This window comes from Ambystoma mexicanum, chromosome 1q (genome assembly GCF_040938575.1).
Source record: "Ambystoma mexicanum isolate Mex_15411 chromosome 1q, UKY_AmexF1_1, whole genome shotgun sequence".
Classification (NCBI taxonomy): Eukaryota; Metazoa; Chordata; class Amphibia; order Caudata; family Ambystomatidae; genus Ambystoma; species Ambystoma mexicanum.
In genome coordinates, this window is record NC_090922.1 from 1,314,801,246 (window position 1) to 1,314,821,356 (window position 20,111).

General features: G+C 45.4%; 1 protein-coding gene across 2 annotated transcripts in view; it reads left to right on the forward strand.

The window, feature by feature from the left end:
- Positions 1-20,111, forward strand: part of SLC1A7 (solute carrier family 1 member 7) — a 1,086,874-nt gene that overhangs the window by 81,550 nt on the left and 985,213 nt on the right. For both annotated transcript variants that reach the window (XM_069642174.1, XM_069642175.1), the window contains exon 2: positions 2,230-2,309. In XM_069642174.1, coding sequence (XP_069498275.1) covers positions 2,230-2,309 — 80 coding nt within the window. The remainder of the gene's footprint in view (positions 1-2,229; positions 2,310-20,111) is intronic.

The window sequence follows — 20,111 nt, forward strand, 5'->3', positions numbered from 1 at the left end:
ATCACATACAACTAGAAGTACAAGTGCCAGTAGAAGTGGTAGGTCTTACTTTGGCAGAACTGATTTGGCAATCATGTATGCCATCATCTATGCCAATGAGGTCTCGGGGTGGGATGACACGTGTGTTTCTATGGGTGTGGGGTGCAAGACTCTCAAGTATATCCATCCATATGGGTAAGGTAGACAGACAAGTAAAGCATGGGATAGTGGCACACAATCTCTGCCGCTGCTTCAGTTATATAGTGCAACCAGCTATGCAGTGTTTCAATTGGATGCAGGCATGTTTCATTGGAAAGCACATCATTTGATGTGTACTGTTGGCCTGTCTTTGTTGAAGTTGTCTTGAAAAGGTTCCAAGAGAAAATTCGAATGTGGATCCCTGATAACAAGCTCTAGCTTAATGCCAATAAGACAGAAATTATTATTTTTGGCTCCCAAAAAAATGTGGAAACTCTTTTTCCAATATTCCCATGTCCCCCACTGTTTGGAATTACATCCAAGTAGACGGAATGTGTAAACATTTTAGGTTGCATCTGGCAAACAAATTTGTGGTACAACTTGCATATTAATCAGATGATTAATAAGTGCAAGGCTATTATGCAAGTCCATGCAAAAAGGACAAGCATACTCATCCTTGGCACTTAAAGGGTTAAATCAGTGCACTTCCAATTGAAAATGTTGAAACCTCTTCTTCTCCTTATCTCAGAAAGGGATCGATCGATTGTGGGGGGTACTCTTGTCAATGCCAGGCTGGACTACTCCAATGGGCTCCTGGTAGGTTGCCCTAAACACCAGTTGCAGTGCCTTGCAGTAGCCCAAAATTCTACACTTCGTCTATTTTTTTCGTTACTATGGAAAGAGTCTGTTTCGGAGTTTCGGAGGAAACTCCATTGGTTGCTGGTCCATCAGCGGATCCGTTTTAATCTGCTGTGTCTAGTCTTTAGATGTTTGCGTGGCCTGGCACCACCATACTAATCGCAAAGATCAAGATTTATAACCCCATAAGACCTTTACGGTCTATGAATCAAGACCTATGAGCCGTTCCAATTTCTAAATCTGTTCGATGGGGGGACAGAAGGTTCTCAGTGGCTGGCCACCGTACCTCAAACTGTTTGACTCTCCATCTACGGAAAATGTAGTCTTTGGCTGTGTTTAGGAAACAGCTTAAAGCATTTTTATTCGAGTTAAATTGCACTTTGAGTAGCTATTGCTGTGTCTTATGTATTCTTAATCAATCTGCGCCTAGATGTGGCATGCCGCTTGGTTCCTTCAGGATAGCTGCGTTCGAAATTTAAACATCAAAAATCAAATCAAGCGAGGTGGTCAAACCAGCGTGAGAATGTTCTTTCCGGGGGGAAATACCAGCGTGGCGCTGTAGAGAAAGGAAGGAGATTTCTCTGAAGATTATGTAGACAGCAGCATGAGAATCCACTTTTCTGGGAAAACAGGAACATGGCATTTCTGAGACTGGCATCACAATTTTGTGCCTGTAATGTACGCCATGTCAGTGTTTCCTCAAGAAACATATTGTCATGCGAATGCAATTATTAGTTGTATTGGGGCAGAATTGGCATGACGTATTTTTCGAAGGACATTTCAATTGTCTCGGGCAGTGCAGATGCCAGAATTATGTTTTCTTTTGCGGGGGAGTAAAGATAAGTCATTTTTTAAATGCCATCACAATTTTTCTGGATCAACGTAGACCAATTTGTCCCCATAATGTTGCTAAAGTAACAATACACATGACCGTGGCGTGCCAGTGTGTTTTACTGGGCCATACTGGCACAGGGTTTGTAAGACTAATATTACACTATTTCGGGTCTATTGAAGATGCAGGTTTGACCATATTGTAAGGTTTTTTGACTTGCATGGGACTGGTAAGACTGCATTCATAATTTCCCGAAGGAAATGTAGTATGATGCATGAGAATGTGTGTTACTGGGGCAACACTGGTATGGCGTTTACTATGAGTGCCATCATCATTTTTGTATGGGGCCACTGTAGATACATCGACTATGCCCCTACAACATTATTTGGTAGTGTAATATATAGTGGTATCAACAATGCCGCTAATTCTGATGCTATTCAATCTTCTGGCACTTACATGATCTTACAGCATAATATTGTCTTTTCTACACGTATTTCATTTCTGATTGCCATGTTCCCAGCATGGTGGAAACATCCTCATATATGTCCATCCGTCCATTAACATCTGTTTTTTTTCTGCAGGAAATAAGCTACTTCCAGTTTCCTGGAGAGCTGCTGATGCGGATGCTAAAGATGCTGATTCTCCCGCTGGTCGTCTCAAGGTAAGGTCATCCAAGGACAGTGCTTTCCAACCCGACCTCTCTGCCATTGGAAGGGTAGAGAATGTGTACATCATTTATTTATTTATTTGAATTTTCATATAGCGCGCCACATGCCTGCACGGCAGGCCTCAGGGCGCACAATTCATTCCCATAAGATGAAATACATACATTATTTCCATTTCATGAGACATTGTATACGTTATTCTTCTGATGTAGTGTATCTTGAGAGAAAAAAGCCATGGGTTTAATCAGCTGTGCGTGTGGCTTGCTTAAGTGCACTTAAAGTTGTGATGGGATTACTGCACTGCTGTGGCTTCCATATACAAAGTGACCCAGGCGCCATTTTGTTTTGCGAAAGCCACCATGGAAATAGTTGTACAGAAGAGTCAATGTCCAATGTCCGTCGATGTCCAAGTGAAAGACGATCATTGTTCAGTGACCTGAAAGGTCTTGCTTCCTGCAAATACCCAGAGGAAGGGTTCACAGGAACACTGGACGTGGTACTAGTGTACACCCCGCTTCCTGGCCTGTCAATTTCTGATCTCACTCTGACACCCTCACCATTAATTTCAGGGAGGTTCATGGTTTAGTCCATAGTGTGCACTATATAAACAATCGTACTCAGTCACTCACTCAATCATTGCTCATCGAACAGCTGCATGTACACAAACCCAATGAACAAGACTTGTTTGTGCATCTGCCTTTCCTTCCCTAACCTGCATCCTCTGCCTTTAACTCTCTGTATCCCACACCCACCCTCCCAAGTGTACCATTAATAAACCAACCCTCTAAATGAATCCATATGAACACATTTTAAAACTATGTAGCACGCACGCACACACGCACACACACACTCCCCCCACCCCCTCCCCCCCCACCCACCCCACCCCCCTTACTGTCTATGGCACTGGTCCAACATCCTTGCAGCATTCGCAGTTATGGTGCACTGTCTTGTGCAGTTTTCTCCTCTCAATTATTTTTGTTGCCCTACGGCCAGGTTTGTATGGGTTGTTTTTTGCAGGTGTAAATGGTTGTCCATGAAAAGATCGAGTAGAAAATGCACAGGCAGAAAATGCTAAATAATTGTTATTCAAATGCATTACTTGAAATGCGGGGGGACCGCCCCTGCACCCCCCTCCAACATTCCCCCTACCCTAATGTATCCCCTTACCCCACTCCCAATCTATTGCTAAAAAATCAACACATTTGGATTAAAAAATCGGCATTTTCAGTCTCGTTTCTTTTTCATTCGGATTTCTCGGCGGATAGCGGTGTAGATTGTCCACAAATATTATGATTTCTGAAACGTGGTGCTGCCCTAAAGGATCTCCAGCAATATGTTTTTCTGAGGTTCCCCAAAGTATGGCTTTCAAAGCTGTATCTCTGTGGTCTGTAATGTGTGGATTATCTTGTTTTGAGGCGGAGCTATGATATACATAGTGTTCCACATATGATATATGTTTTGCTATTTATAACGCACCTTTACACAAGTGTTTCCTGGTGCCACATGACAAAGGAGGGGAGCCAGAGGGGTGACAAGACAAGCAATCTTACTAGGCCTTGTGACATTCAGATCATGCAAGTGCAGCGAAAAAGTGCAGGGGAGAGGATTAGGGGGGAAGTGCAGGGAAGGGGTAAGGGGAAGTGCGGTCAGGGCAGCAGACTCTGAGTAAGTGTGAGAACAGCAGAGCACTACACAGGTGCAGTCCCAGACTGGAAGTGCTGTGTAGGCCAGAAGGTAGTGCAGGGTGACTGGTCAAGCGGGGGGCTGGCACCCTGTGTGAATCTGAGGGCAACTATGCTACCAGTCAGGATGAGTAGACAGATAGATTAGCAGAGGAGAGGGAGAGAGAAGGAAGAAGAGAAGAGGAAGGTCTTGAGCAGTTTCCGGAACTTCAGGTTATCCGGCTCAAGTCTGAGAGGGGCAAGGAGGCCATTCCAGAGGAAGGCAGCTGCAGAGGAGAGAGTTCTGCCCTCACTCTCTGTTTGGAGAAACATCTGACCCACAGAGAGTTTAATGTAGCTGAGCGGAGAGCTTTAGAAGGAAGGAATCTAGGAAGGGAGTGTTGGATATAGAGAGGACCATGGCCCCAAAAAGCCTTGTGGATGATGCAAAGGGTCTTGCACTTGATCCTCCTAGCTACCGGAAGCCAGTGGAGAGATTTCAGAACTGGAGAGATGCAGTCCCTGGGCTTGAAGCCAAGGATAAGTCTTGCAGTCCTGTTCTGGATTAGTTGCTGAGGATGAAGAGTAGAGTTAGGAAGATTGAGAAAGAGGCTGTTGCAGTAGTCCAGCCTAGAGAGAACCAGAGCTCTGGAGACTGTGAGCTTCTGGTGGAAGGTGAGAAAAGGTAGGATACTTCTGAGGAGGTGCAGCTGGAAGTGGACCTTCTTGGCAAGGTCCGTGGTGTGTGGAGAGAAGGAGAGAGTGGAGTTGAAGATGACGCTGAGGTTTTTTGCCTCAAAGGAGGGTCAGGGGTGGGAGCCCAAGGAGAGCAGCTAGAGGGAGAGAGCAAAGGCATGAGCAGGGGTCCCAATGGGAAGGATCCATGTCTTACTGGCATTAAGGCATTGGGCATTAGAGGTGCACCATCCCTGAATAGCGGATAGACAGTCAGGAATGAGCGAGGAGGCTGAGGGTAGCCTGAAAGAGAGCTGTGTGTCATCCACATAACCCCTGAACATTAGAGGACGAAGTAGCAATCAGGTGTGCCAGGAGGGCCAGCTAGACATTGAAGGACCAGGGTGAGAGGAAGGAGCCCTGGGGAACACCACATGTGGAAAGAGAGGTGGTGGAGAGAAATGATCCAAGTTGGACCTGGCAGGGTCGGTCCACCGGAAGGAGATCAACCACACCAGAGCCTGACAAGTGATGCCAAGATTCACACTGAGATGGTTTATCAGGGTGGGGTGATTGACCATGTAAAGGCAGAAGAGAGGTCAAGCAGGCTGAGGACAGAGAGCTGGAGTGGAGGTTGGAGAGTAGCTCTGCACGGGTGTTCAGGAGAGGAGTTTCTGTTCATTCCTCTGGCTGATCTGAAGCCAGACTGATGGTGATGGAGATAACCAACAGATTGAGTGTCGAGGTTTAGCTGAGAGATGGCTAGTTTGGAAAGGAGTGATAGAGATCAGGCAATAGTTGGCCGGGCAGAAAGGATCAGCAGAAGGCTTTTTCAGGAGTGCTGCACAAACAAGGGCTTGGGAAGAGAGGGGAAAGATCCAGTGGCAAAGGAAAGATTGCAGGAATTGGCCAAGGCTGGAGCAAGGGAAACAATGTTGTCCTTAATGGTTCTAGAGAAGCAGGGGAACACCTGTTTGAATGAAACTTTCATGGACCAGACTTGTCTAGAAACATCATCAGGTGTTATAGGAGAGACAGAGGAGAGAAGAAGAGAAGGGGGAAAGGTGGCTGGAGGGGGCCAGAGAGATATAGAGGGAGCGAGATGAGGAGAGGAGGATAGCGTGGACAGGAGGTGCTGAGTTTTAGTGGTGAAATGAGAAGCCAGGGCCGTACCGAGGGCCTGGGAAGGAACAGGAGAGGTAGAGACTGCAGTCGAATTGGCCAGCTCCTTGTTGATGTTAAAAAGTTTGGTCATGCTGCTAGAGGCAGCGAAGATGCAGACTTGTATGGGGAACCTCTTCTTGGAGAACATGGAGAGTTTGTGTTGTCATTTGGAGCAGGTGGCAGGCCAGCGTGTCAGAGTATGTGCCTGAAGCCCTCCACTTCTGCTCGGCAGCTTTGAACATGCATTTCAGTGAGGCCAGGTCGGAGTTATACCAAGAATTGCACTTGGAAGGAGGCTTCAGACAGATTCTCATGATAGGAGCATGGATATCGAGAGCATTGGAGAAAGAGAGATGAAGGTTGGATAAGGCTGTGTCAGAGTGAATTCAGCCATAGAGGTAGGAGGAGGAGAGAAAGAAGAGGCAAAAGCGGCAACCGACACCCGCTTCATAGGTCGAATGAGCGCAAACAAAGGTGGCTGTGCTGGGGTAGGTTTTGCCACTGGGACAGATAGCTTCAGGGGAGAGGAAAGTAGGAAGTGGTCAGTCAAAGAGAGTAGAGTAGTGAGAGGGTTAGAGAGGGGGATGTCCAAAGAGATGAAAACATCCAAGGTGTGTCCGGCTGAGTGTGTCAGACCAGAGGGAAGAATAGAGAGGGACAGAGAGTCACAAAGGTTGCGGAAAGGACCAGAGTGGTCAGAGGAGTCCAAGTCGATGTGGAAATCCATGAAGAAGAAAAGCTTTGGGGTAGACTCAAGGAGAGAGGAGGAGCAATCAGCCCATTTAGAGAGAAAGAGGGCGACCTGGTTAGTTGGCCTATAGATGGTGGGCAAAGTCAGAGAGCGGCAAGGAGAGATAAAGAGCCTGCAGACCAGGCATTCAAAGAAGTATGCCTGGGTGGGAATGAAAGAGGCAGGGACCCACTCAGGAAAGATCAGGACCACTCCACCTCCGGGCCTGTGTTCGGAGAGGATCTTGTAGCCCTCAGGGAGGCGCTGGCTGTGAACCAAGTCTAAGTGAGAGCGAGAACATCCAGATCAAGGTCTTCGAAGAGGAGGCAGATGTCAGAGGAGTGTTTGACAGCAGAGTGAGCATTGAGAGTAGCTAGGTGGACCAGGTTGACACTTTTGAAAGACTTCCAGGGTGGGGTACAGGAGAGAGTTGCACCCAGTGGAAGAGGCAGAGGTACCCAAGAGAGGGCAGAGGTAGAAGGAGGGGGCAAATGGCCCAGAGAGGAGGGTGTGAGTGGCAGAGGAGCCGGAGCAGTAGAAGAGGAAGGTGACAGAGAGGTGGTAGAGGTAGCGCTAGATAGCAAAGGGCCCAGAGAGGAGGTAGAGGGCAGAGCCACAGAGGAGGCAGCTGAGGTGGAAGTGAGTGGCAGAGGAGCTGGAGAGGTAGATGAGGAAGGTGGCAGAGGGGCCAGAGAGGTGGTAGAAAGAGTAGTAGTAGAAGGGAGGAAGTTGATAAGACGTGGAAGATTCTTATCCAGGAGGTGGAGGTTGCACTGAGTGCCCTGGACCATGATGATCCCATTTACATAGACATTAATGATGGTTAGGAGGACAGGAAGGAGGCCAAGACGACCTCTCATCTGGATTGGAGACCAGGATGTCCTTCTTGAACTATACATGACCGGTCCAAGTTATACATCTGCAACACTTATGCACTTGCACAATTGCATGAACTTGAAAGTGCCACATGGCATGCACTGGACATTATTTTCCTAATATGACGCAATGATGCACCCATAATACCCACATGAAATGCTCCTATCCTGATAGGAATGACCCAAGCTTGCACGTAAAACAATTCTTAAAGTTACGTTGCCAGATCATAACACACTGCCACACAGAGGACACCTCCAAGTCTGCAACATAATGCACAGTGACCACATCTTTCATGCCAGCACCTACAGTTCAGATAATATGCTGATAAGATAGCTCAGTGGCTTGAGTTCTTGCTGTTGCACTCACACAGGTTTGAATCCCAGCAAGGTCAACTCAGCCTTTCATCCTTCTGGGGTCGATAAATGAGCACCAACTTCAGGTGGGTGATATTTGGATGTAAAATGTGCTATGTACAGTGGTTTGGTGAAAGCGCTATATAAATAAAAAGTCTTTGTCATCATTAATATTATTACGCAGCGGCACCTCCAGGACCCGCTTAAGAATACAGTGTTTTAACAGAAACATTAGACTACCCAGGAAACATATTCTCACACGTGTCCAGAACAGACTATACTGACCCCACACCCACATCTGCATATTCAGAACATACCAGTATTTCCCGGGAACACCCCAGCAACAAATCTCCACATCTAGAAGGTGCTGTTGTACAGCTCCGGACACCACATTCAAATCGCCATAGCAACACTAGTGCCTACACTTCCTCGTTTGGACTGTTTCTCACCATGCTCACGGACCCTTTAATGTGCCAGCAATGCGGTCTCTTCCTCCAACGTATACCGGGTGCACCTCGTGTAGGCCTGTATCCAGTACAGTTTGGAGGTTGGGGTGGTTCGCAGTGTGTTCCTCTGTGTTTGATGGTTGCCAGCAGTGAAGGGTTTTTCCAGGGGCTCCCGTTCCCCCTGCGATATCTGATGGGTACTGTGCGGTGTGCGGGGATGAATTCGCCACAGCGGCCTATTTTAGTTGAGGCTCTGGGTTCAGGGAGTGTTGTGCAAATACACTACGTTTCTTACCGTGTTCTCGACACGTTACAGATGGTGTTGGGACTGCGAGTGTTTTGTCCCGTTCAGCTTCCTTCTTTGGCTTCCTCGTTCAGGCTGACCGAGTTTCCAGCCCCACTTCAGCACAGGGACCCCTTTGTGTGCCGGCATTCTGGTCCCTTCCCTGGATGAACTGACTCCTCCAATGTATGTCGGGCTCACCACATGCAGGCCCGTATCTAGTTGCTGCTTTGGCGCTTAGGGTGGTTTGCTGCATGTTCCCCAATTTTTGGTAGTTGTTGAGGATTGCAGCAAGTTCCGTTTGTTTTATTGGGGGATTTTGTCCCTTTTTTTTTTACAGAGGTTTGTGTTCCCACCCGCGGTATTGATGGGCCCTGTGCGGTGTGCCGCGTGAGGTGGTGAATTCGCTGCAGCGGCTTGTACCAGTTGAGGCTCTGGGCTCAGGATATGTTGTGCACCAGCACTGCGCTTCTCCCCGGGATTCCCAACACGTTGCGGGTTGTGCTGGGACTGCATATGTTCTCATCTCGTACTGCCCCGTCCTCTGGTGTCTTCGATTAGGTCTGTCCAAGTATTCTGCCCGCTTCAGTATTGGGACCCTTTAGTGCATCGGCACTCTAGTTTCTTTCCCGGATGGATGGTCACCTCCCACGTGTATGGTTGCGTATTTCTCCGTTGTTAGCTGAGAAGTGGTCGGCCCGTGTCTGGACCCCTTTTTAGTCGGGTCTTCACTTGCGGTTGTCCACGCGGGATTCCCGCTCTTGCGCTTGTGGTCCGGCGTCTGGAGGTCTATCTCTGCTGGGCTCCGCTTGCTTTGGTGTGGAGCACACCTCGGGATTCAGGTGCGTTCACGCTGCTCCAGTAATTCGGTATCCCGCAGGGGAGGTCGGGTGGCTGAGTCCTTACATGTTGGGCTTTCGAGTGCTCCTCTCCTTTTGTGGCCTTGTGCTAGTCGTGGGGCCACAGCGTATTGTAGCTTCTCTCTGGTTCTGGGGATCGGCACGGAGCCTGATGGGTCACCCGCTGCTGCTACGCGTGGAGAATATTCAGCCTTTCCTTTCGTGATTTCTTTCCGGATTTTGCCCACCGTGAGGTGTACGTTTTCGTACACCTGCCGACCGGAGTTTTAGCACTTGCAGTGGCTCCGAAAAGGATTATTTTAGTTTCAGGATGTTCGAGGGACGGAGCTCTTCAATCAGGCGGCCATCTTCGTTGCACACAGCAGCGCCCCCACCTCTGTATAAAATTGTTAAGGTTGAACATGCATTCACCAATATGCAATGAAACAATGACAAAAATAGCATATCATCGATATATCTATGATATAGCACTATGAGTGATAAGAGTGCATTGCTTTCATCTCAAATGTGTAGTCACTCAAATTTAGCTATAAAGAAATTCACACTGGTAGCACACACTGCTCTGATTGCTGCTGTTGAAAAATAGATATTTAAAAAGATATTTCTATTGCAATTCATTCAGTACTGGATGTCATCCAGCTCTACTATTAAAACCCTCATCCCACACTTAGAGCCTGATCTTGAGAAATATTTGAGTATAATATAAAAATTTAAATAAATAAATGATTCTATATGGAATGAAACCAGCCAATCTGTTTTATTTTGTGTATGCGTAATGGAATTGGGAGAATATTGTGAAATTGTGTAAAATATTCTGCAAGATTATTGTGAAATAATTGTGTAAAATATCCTGCAAATGGCAACATTGAAATTGCCCAATTTACCTAGCTCAAATCGCACACACAGACACAGACAAAGACACACACACACTCTCTTGCTCTCTCTATCGTTGCTCGCCGCCGCAGTGCTATACACTGTCCTGTTAACACACAGATGTACACCCTCTTACAATCCAAGCTATAGTTCAGATCTACAGAACACCTAAACAAGTAATCTGTGCTTGGGTTCTTTCACAGGAGAAAATAGGTGCTGCAGACAAAACATGTTGATTAGTTGATTACAACGATTATTGTGGTGATGGGAAGTCTATTAGCCCTATACCGATATATTTAGACTCTGTAAACCTGCCACAGGACACAAAAAGACACTTTCTATGAGTGGGATGGATTCCTTTTCGTTACACTTTGTGATCATACTATATATGGTTAATGTTTAATACACTCTTATAAAGTGAAGGAGAAGAGAATACATTTTCCTTCTCAAATTTTAAGTTAATTTTGTTTAATGATATTGAGAAAACAAAAGCAAGTGCAAACTATTTGAAAACAAAAACCTATGACTCCCTAGATAATCAAATTACTTGATTCCCTAGACAAGAATATTTTCGCTTCTGCAAGCTTTTTAAAGTCTGAAATGTCATTCCTTGGTAGGGTGTTGTCAAACGTTCCGCTCATGTTGCATTAATAAGAAACATCTCATATGTTAATCATGATTAAAAGCTCCTGAGAGTATTCTAAAAATAAAAGTATGATACATTTCTAGTGCAGACGTTTCGTTATGTGATATTCAAAATACAAAAAAGAAGACATTTTTTCCTAAACAATTTTGGGCTGGTTATTTACTATGTAGATTTGCAGAAAGTGGCAATAACACAGTTAGTGATGAGTCCCCCGGAATCTCTTAACTGTTGTGATTTACTTTTTGTATACTTGGTAAACAGTTTGGGGTACCCACACTTAAATTGTTGTAGGTTCTATTGACCGAAGTACTGGTATCGAGTCTAGAAATAAAAACAATAGGGTTGGGGGTGCTAGTGTAATAGGTGTAATAGGGTATTAGTGTGCTTCACTGATTCCCTTGATTATTAATTTTTTTTTATTCACATGGTCTGTTGTTAATATATGAAAATGTTGCTTAACTTAATGACTCATATATATTCTCAAATTAATTACTACTGAACCTCCATATTAAATTATTTGTGACCTATCTGATGATCCCTGCTAATTTATAACTTTAATTTCAATGCTCAGTATTCACCACTATAACAATTATGGAATTCATGTAGTGGACAAGTGCAGAAAGATGAGTTTGTTGGTCAATTTACAACTCATCTGCAACATATAATACATTGTATATGGATGAGTGTTTCATTATCTAAATGTATAGTGTTTGTAACAAGTACTTGTAATGACAACATTTTAAATCTGCTACACATCATGAAAGAAACACTTTACACTTGATTTAGCATGCTTCCATAATTCTGGGTGTCATGAACCACCGATTCCGGCCCTTCTGGACTTCGTGGTCCATGATGCACCGCAACATCAGGTCGGTGATCCTCCCAACATGGCCGACAGCACGGAAACGCTGCTCCCTAGTGTCTACGTGCAACTCGCTGATTGTAATAACTGTATAATAATAAAGCACTGGAAACCAAATATGTCTCTTGGCAGTTGTAAATAACACTTACCTCTGTGATGGTCAACAGTCTCGTAATAGATGAAAGAGAGAATTACCTAAAAACCCCTCTTAAACCCAGCCAAAAGTCTAGGTAGAAGTGGAATCTCCAGGGAAAACCCCAATAGGGGAAAAAACCCTGTGATGCGCTGCTAGAGTGCGTGGGTTTCTGCAAGCAGCTGGTGAAGACTCACGCTAGTTTTAATGTGGTCCGGATTCTTGTCAGGAAGGATTCTAATTCAAAAGAGTAGAAATGTAGGTAAGTAAGAATATGGTTTTCCAAGTCTAGTGAAATAGTAGAGGGTATAGAAAGGAGCTTACCCTGACAAGCCTATTCCCTACTAGGTCTTTATATCTCAATCTGATGATTAATGTTGGCAAAGCGCCTAATAGAACATATAAGGAGTAAGAATATTTCCAATTGTGTGAAAAGAGAAATGCAATAAGAGATTGGGATCTTACCCACGAACAGTAGCCCCAGGGATGAATAGCATAGAGCCGATTACGGGTCTTGAACTCGAAGGAATAGAAAGCTGAAAAGGATGTCTAAGGCTGGTTCCTAATGTAGATTGTAAATAACAACAAGATTAGGTGTGAGGAAATACCCGTGAGAATCACAACTCTGTCTAGCTAAACAGACCTAAGCTACAAACCAATGGCGGCAGGAGCGGTTGTTGAAACTAGGAGATGGCTTCCTGTTGATTCACAGAGCAAAGAAAAGGATTGAGAATTCTAATGTTCAGAACGAGAAAGGGGAAGAGAATGAATGACGGAAGTGAAGAGAGTAACTCAAGATAGCAATTGTTGAATAGAAAAAGTAACAAACTTACGGTGTGCAGCGCGACTCTGAATAGAGAAGCAACGCGTAGTACCGAAGATCCAGTAGCCGGATATACAATTCCGGAAGTCGAGGGCGGGGCTACTCGCTCGGTCTGAGGAGCGAGAAACACTATTGTGCTGCTTACAGATTCGGGCTTCTCCATGTTGCGAGTCCCGATTCTGGGCAAAACCGCAGGCATTGGCACACGGGAAAGTGAAGTAGCGAGACCCCAATGGACAGCCGTAACACTGCTTTCTAGAAAATAGGCATGCCCCCGCGGCTCTGCGTGTCTCAACGCTACTGATCCGAGTTGTTCGGCTTGTGTATCGTTCCCGTCTTTCAGTGCTATCTTCCAGTTACCTACCTTTTCCTCCTTCCTGGAATCCCTTCCTTTTCCTGCCATTCTCCCCTTCCTCCCAGAATCTGTCTCGTGCTTGGCGCTGCGGGCTCCTCGGCATCCGCTGAGCATTGGACACCAGTTCCCCTTCCTTCCTGGATTCCTCTGCTGTAACCTTTCTGGATACAGAACGCAAGCTGCTTAAGGCAGTCCGCACTCCTCACACTGGAACCCGAAGACTCACGTCCCTTCCTGTACGAGTCCCGATCAGTGAGGAAGAAGGAAGGAGTTCGCAAGAAGACCGCCATCAAGGACAAACAGGTGAGAAAGAGGGAAGGGTGTGACAGATTGAGACGGCAAGAACCTGATATCAGAAATAGACATGGAGGCTGCAGTCCAAGACCTCATGAGAGGAATGCAAGAATTGACTACAGAGGTTCAAAATCTCAAGGCCGAATGCGGCATTAAAACAACTAGTCTTGTACTGGGATTCCGCGTTCAAAGAAAGCGCCATGGTCGGGGGTATTTTGGACAAATATGATGGCTCTTCCAAGTCTCTGCGTTCCTTCCTTGACCCCTGTCTAGTGCATGTCACGTTCAAACCCTACTATTTTTCCACGCCCCGCGGTAAACGTAGGGTTTATAATATCTCACCTCACTGGCAATGCCTTAACATGGGCGACTCCCTTGGTTAACTCGGGAGACCCACTCCTGGATAATTATGACGGATTTATAGAAGCCTTTAAGGCCATGTTTGATTGACCAGAACTCGTCTAGAGCGCCCAGGAAAGACTTCTGGAATTCCAGAAAGGGAGTCGGGATATGCTTACTTATGTGACCCATTTCAAACAACTAGCTAAAGAAGCTGATTGGTCACAAGAAGCTAGTTTCACCCTATTCCGGAGAGGATTGAATGACGAAGTCAAGGATGAGTTAGCCAGAGTGGCCCGCCCAAGTTCCTTTCAGGCCCTAATGGACTTATCCCTGCAGATCGATTTCAGAATCCAGGAGAGAAAGGCAGAGAAAAGAAAAACAAAGACAACATCCCCAAAGACAACCATGGAATACCCTTGCCTCAAGGAAGCACCCATCCAACATTCATCAGACCCGGAACCAATGCAAGTGGGTGCTTTCCACAGACCAATTTCTCTGCAAGAAAGGATCCGTAGGATCAATACCAGACTTTGCATGTATTGTGCTTCTGATAAACAGCTTGTAAGAGAATGCCCTATAGCACCACCCAGGCACTCGGGAAATGCCATCTCCCGGTCCTAAGCAGAGCACAGCTTCGGGAGAAAGATGCCAGCTCCACATCCCTTCCTTCCTTAAATGGTCCTGGCCAAAACACCTTAGTGGTTCTCCAAACAATCTTATCACCCACTGAGAAAGACTAATTTCCCATCCTGGCTCTAGTGGACTGCGGTGCCATGGGAGTATTCATAGACCATGACTGGGCTGTCAGACACAATATTCCTCGAGAACCCATAGAAATAATACAACCTGTCGAAGGAATTGACGGGAGACCATTATCTTCCGGGCCTATTACTCACCAAACCAAGGAACTGCTGCTTTTGATAAACAACTACCAGGAAAAGCTCTGTTTTGATATTATAAAGGCCGCTCACTACCCCATGGTTTTAGGCATGCCCTGGCTCCAGAAACACAACCCGTACATCAACTGGGCAGCCGGATCCCTCTTTCTAGGTTCTGAATTCTGCTTGTCCCATTGTTTGTCTCAAGGCTCATTGCATAACCCCCCTGTGAACTCCCGGAATTCCGAACAATCACCTTTATGTGTGTCCAACATTACCCAAGTGCCTGAGATATATCAACCATACTCGGACGTGTTTTCAACAGCCATTGTTCAAACTCTTCCACCCCACAGACCTGAGGATTGTGCCATCGAAACAGATGCTTCAGCCGTAATCCCATTCGGCAGAATGTTTATACTATCTGAAACTGAAAAAAGAGCCCTACGACAATATCTGGATACCAACCTGGCTAATGGAACCATTCGTCCTTCAAAATCTCCTGCCGGTGCCTCTCTACTCTTTGTACCAAAGAAAGATAGCAAAGAACTTCGACCATGTTTGGACAACCGCGGTCTCAACCTCAAGGATCGTTACCCTCTACCGCTCATTTCTGACATCTTGGAGGCAGTTCGGGGTGCAGTCATCTTCACCAAGCTCGATCTTCGGGGTGCCTATCACCACATTCGGATAAGGAAAGGTGACGAGTGGAAGACAGCCTTCAGAACCCCTTTTGGCCATTTTGAATATCTGGTAATGCCCTTCGGTCTCGCCAACGACCATGCGGTCTTTCAGCGGCTCATGGATAAAGTCTTTTCAGATATATTCCTTTTTGTCATCGTATACCTGGATGATATAATGATCTATTCCAACGACCCCCAAGTCCATCAGGAATATGTAAATGCAGTTTTACAAAGACTACGAGAAAACAAACTCCTGGCCAAACCTGAAAAATGTCTGTTCCATGTCCAGACCATTCATTACCTCGGATTTGTGCTGAGTTCCAAAGGAATCGGAATGGATTCTGCCAAGGTTGACTCCATACACTCTTGGCCAGCTCCTACTACAGTAAAACAGACTCATTCCTTCCTGGGACTTGCAAATTTCTACAGAAAATGTATCCCTACATTTTCAGACATTGTGCATCCCATAGTCGCACTCTTAAAGAAAGACACACCGTTTAATTGGTCTGCTGCTCAAAAGACAGCCTTTCAGGAACTAAAACGAAGATTTACTCAAGGTGCCATCCTGGCTCAGCCTGACATAAATAGGCCCTTCCTGGTGGAAACATATGCCTCAGACTATGCCATTGGGGCGGTCTTAAAACAAGAATTTGAAGACAAGAGGGAACATCCTATTGCCTACCTATCCCGCACCTTGACTCCCAGTGAGACCCACTACTCTGTCCTGGAGAAGGAATTACAGGCCATCCGACAAGCCTTTACCGACTGGCGCCATCTACTCTTGGGCGCCAAACATCCTGTGCAAGTGCGGACCGATCACAGAAACCTGCACGTCCTACAGTCCCTGGAATGCAGAAATAGTCGTCAAGCCCGTTGGGCCTTTTTTTTTGCCCAGTACCAGTTCCGCATTCACCACTTTCCTGGAACCAACAACATTATAGCAGATGCCTTATCCAGGCATCCTGACTATGAGCCTGTCGAAGCATGTGCCTTCCCGAAGATGTTTCCTAATACCGTGTTTGCCACCCAGGCCAATTCCTTCCTGGAAGATGTCCGTGCCGAAACACCTTCTTCAGATCTCTGGAAGTACTGCATCAAGACAAATCAATGGAGCCTGGTTTCTAAGGATGGCTATCTCTTCAAGCATGAGAGATTGGTGGTACCCACACAAAGATTGAGAGATAAGACCACAAGCCTTTGTCATGATATCTTCCATTCGGGGCATCAAGGCATCATTACAACTCTCCACCTCATTCTGAGCCAATTCTGGTGGCCGAGGATGATCGATGGTTTAAGAACTTACATCTGAACCTGCGCTGTTTGCAATAAAAACAAGTGTGATAACAGAAAACCTGCAGGTCTCCAACACCAACCCGCATTACCAACACGCCCTTGTGAAACAATCGCCACAGACTTCATCGTGGAAATGCCCCCATCCAGGGAATATACAACTATAATAGTTACTATTGATCTGTTCACCCATATGGCTCACTTCACACCCTTGTACAAGGTACCATCTTCACTTGAATTGGCAGAGATATTTTAAAAACATATATTCAGGCTTCATGGATTACCTCATCTACGACTGAGGACCTCAGTATATATCCCAGTTCTGGAAACATCTATGCCAAATGTTAGGCATCCAGCGTGCATTGTCCTCGGGGTATCATCATCAGACTAATGGAGCAACTGAACGTGTAAACCAGACTCTGGAACAATACCTACGCTGTTTTGCTACCAATGTCCAGGATGATTGGTCACTTTTGATTCCGGTAGCTGAATTTGCTTACAACAACTCTGATCATTCGGCTATCAAGACCAGTCCCTTCTTTTTCAGTCAGGGGTTTCACCCTTCAGTTCTTCCATCAGTTCTACCACATCCTACCCCAGTTCCCTCAGTTGATTCCTGGATCGAAAGACTGCTACACGTACATAGGGATGCCAAAGATCACCTGGAGAAAGCCAGGATAGAAGTCAAGAGATATGCAGATACCAAGCTGAGACCCAGCCCTCCATATGAAATTGGGGACAAGGTCTGGTTATCCTCGAAACTCCTACCTCGACATCTACCGCCAAACAAACTGGCTCCCAAGTATTATGGACCTTTCTCCATTAAGGAAATCATCAATCCAGTGGCCTTTCGACTTCAGCTTCCAGAATCCTGGAAGAAGATACATCCTGTCTTCCACACTTCTTTGTTGAAACCGTATGTACGGTCCACCAGATCGACTCCTAGACCTAGTTTGGCGCGTGTATCATTCTCTTCTTTCAGTGCTATCTTCCAGTTACCTACTTTTTCCTCCTTCCTGGAATCTCTTCCTTTTCCTGCCTCGCTTCGGTAAGGCCATTCTCCCCTTCCTCCCGGAATCCGTCTCGTGCTCGGTGCTGCGGGCGCCCCGGCATCCACTGAGCATTGGACACCAGATACCCTGCCTTCCTGGATTCCTCCGCTGTAACCTTCCTGGATACTGAACGCAACCTGCTTAAGGCAGTCGGCACTCCTCACACTGGAACCCGAAGACTCACGTCCCTTCCTGTACAAGTCCCGATCAGTGAGGAAGAAGGAAGGAGTTCCCAAGAAGACTGCCATTAAGGACAAACAGGTGAGAAAGAGGGAAGGGTGTGACACTGGGTTTCACCAGATTGCCTCTGGGTGTAGGCGTCCTTTGCCTTTGTGTGTGACTTATCTCAGTATTGTAACAGAAGAAAGACAATATTATGCTTTAATAATGTTTAGTGACCAATTTGGAGTGGCATGATAGTATGCCTTGCATTTGAATGTCTTTGTAATGACTGAGTACATGGAATTGACTTGCAAGTAGGCATATTAGTTCAAGGAAGCCTGTTTGTTTAACTTTCTAATTCAGCAGGCCTACGCATGGAACAAGCACTCGATTTGGTCGAAGGTTTGCTATGGTAACCAATGTTGGACAAGCTAGTACATTTTCACGACCATTGTGTAATAACACTGTTCAATATGATGTTTTACACAGCTGTTTAGTGATAGAGTTTATATGCCAATTTGTGCTAAATATATGAACAAAATGCACATTTTCCCAGATTATGAGAGTTTAATTTCCATTGTATAAAGGAAAACCCTCCTTATTTGAATTCTTCAACCAGTTCCTGCTTTTCTAATTAACCAAGTGACAGGACTGGCATAGTGCCTGTTGTTACTAAAATGGTCAATCATTGCTAAAAGCAGCCATTTTTATAATGAAATCTTGCTTAAGGCACGTGCTTCCTTATGTTGGTGCTTCCTTTTGCTATTGTTTGCACAATTACAGAATCTTCTAATCATATTATTGTCCAACCAAGAATTAGTTGAAATAAAATATTGTGTACTACAGATAATGTATTGGGTAAAATGTGATATGTGGAAATGTTAGATCGAAGATTTTCATTTGAAATTGAAATTACAATTGTTCCCTTGTGGGGATGTGTTTGATATAACCATGCCTGGTGTGTTGTCACTCTACTTGTAGCCATTCTCTGCTTTCCTCGTACCATTCACTAATTGAGTGAGATTAGGCGCTGTGCTTCAGATCTTTATAAGAGCCATGGTTAGCGCTGCATCTGTTCCATTTGTTATAAATATACATTGAGGTCATGATTAGTATTTAATCTCTGTGTAATTGCTCTTACAAACCTGTATTTAGCTTCCTTCTGTCTCATGAGGAGTTCTCTCTAACCGCCTCGCATGCCTATTCAAAACTGTTCATTGCCAACAAAACGAATGTTTTCCCTGTTTTCATCTGGATAATCTCTTAGCCGGAGTCATGCTCTTGGGTATCTTGTGTATACATTTCATATTGGTCACGCATCGTTTTAAGAAAATGTTGTATTAGTACTATATAGTCGACATACATCAACGATTAATACAAGACAGACATATTTAAATATCTTCAAGTCGATTCCAACTACTAAATACATTTAGAAGCGTACACACAATATAACAATGGCCAAGATTGAAGGTTCCTAGCCATTGCCTCGATTGCCAAACCGTCGAATGCCATACCATTGAAAAAAATGCATCGAAAAAAATGTTTAAATGGGGGGGATCTCCCCATCCCCCCTTTTTTAACCTTAAAAACCCATTATAAATAAACTAAACCCTTTACCATTTAACAAAATGCATTTGATGCTTTGTTTCAATGCTTTTTTTTCAATGGTATGACATTTGACGGTTTGGCAGTCGATGCAATGACCAGATACCAAGATTAAATATTACACTACCACTAGAAAATATAGTTTGCTAAAAAAGTATTTCCAATATAGTTACAATGTTCCTAATTAATTACAATAATTTCATAAAACGTTATGTTATAGTGCATTTGTATAGTGCCTTATGTACCATTGGAATGATCTCAAAGAACTGTAAGTTGAACGCCCTCGGGGACCGTGGTCCATATCAGTTGAGAGAGTAGTGAAGCATATAGTGCTTGGGTGCACTTGATATGTGTGTAGCCAGAGTGATTTGCCCGGGCGAGCTGCATTCTACTGCTATGTGTCGTGCGGGGGATGTGAGAGATCAGAGCAATATGCGCAGCATAGAGGGTGGTCTCCAAGGCAGTCTTCTGGCTGCCGTGGGGCTGCCGTGTGGCATGTGTTAGAGATTATGTGAGCTGCTAGGCCGATTTTGTCGTGGGGTATAGCTGCATTCTACTGTGTGTTGATGCAAAGTGGAGAGTGAGCATATTGGTAGGAATGCGTGTCTGCTGATGTCAGTGGGTGGCCTCTTTACTTGCGGTGTATTCGGAGCTCAGCGTACCGGTCGTGTCTGCCCTGGTGGTTTGTGGTAGTGGATTCCAGAGAGGAAGCCAGGTCGGTGGGGTAAGTAGTGTTGCCTTGGTCGGTCTGCCCT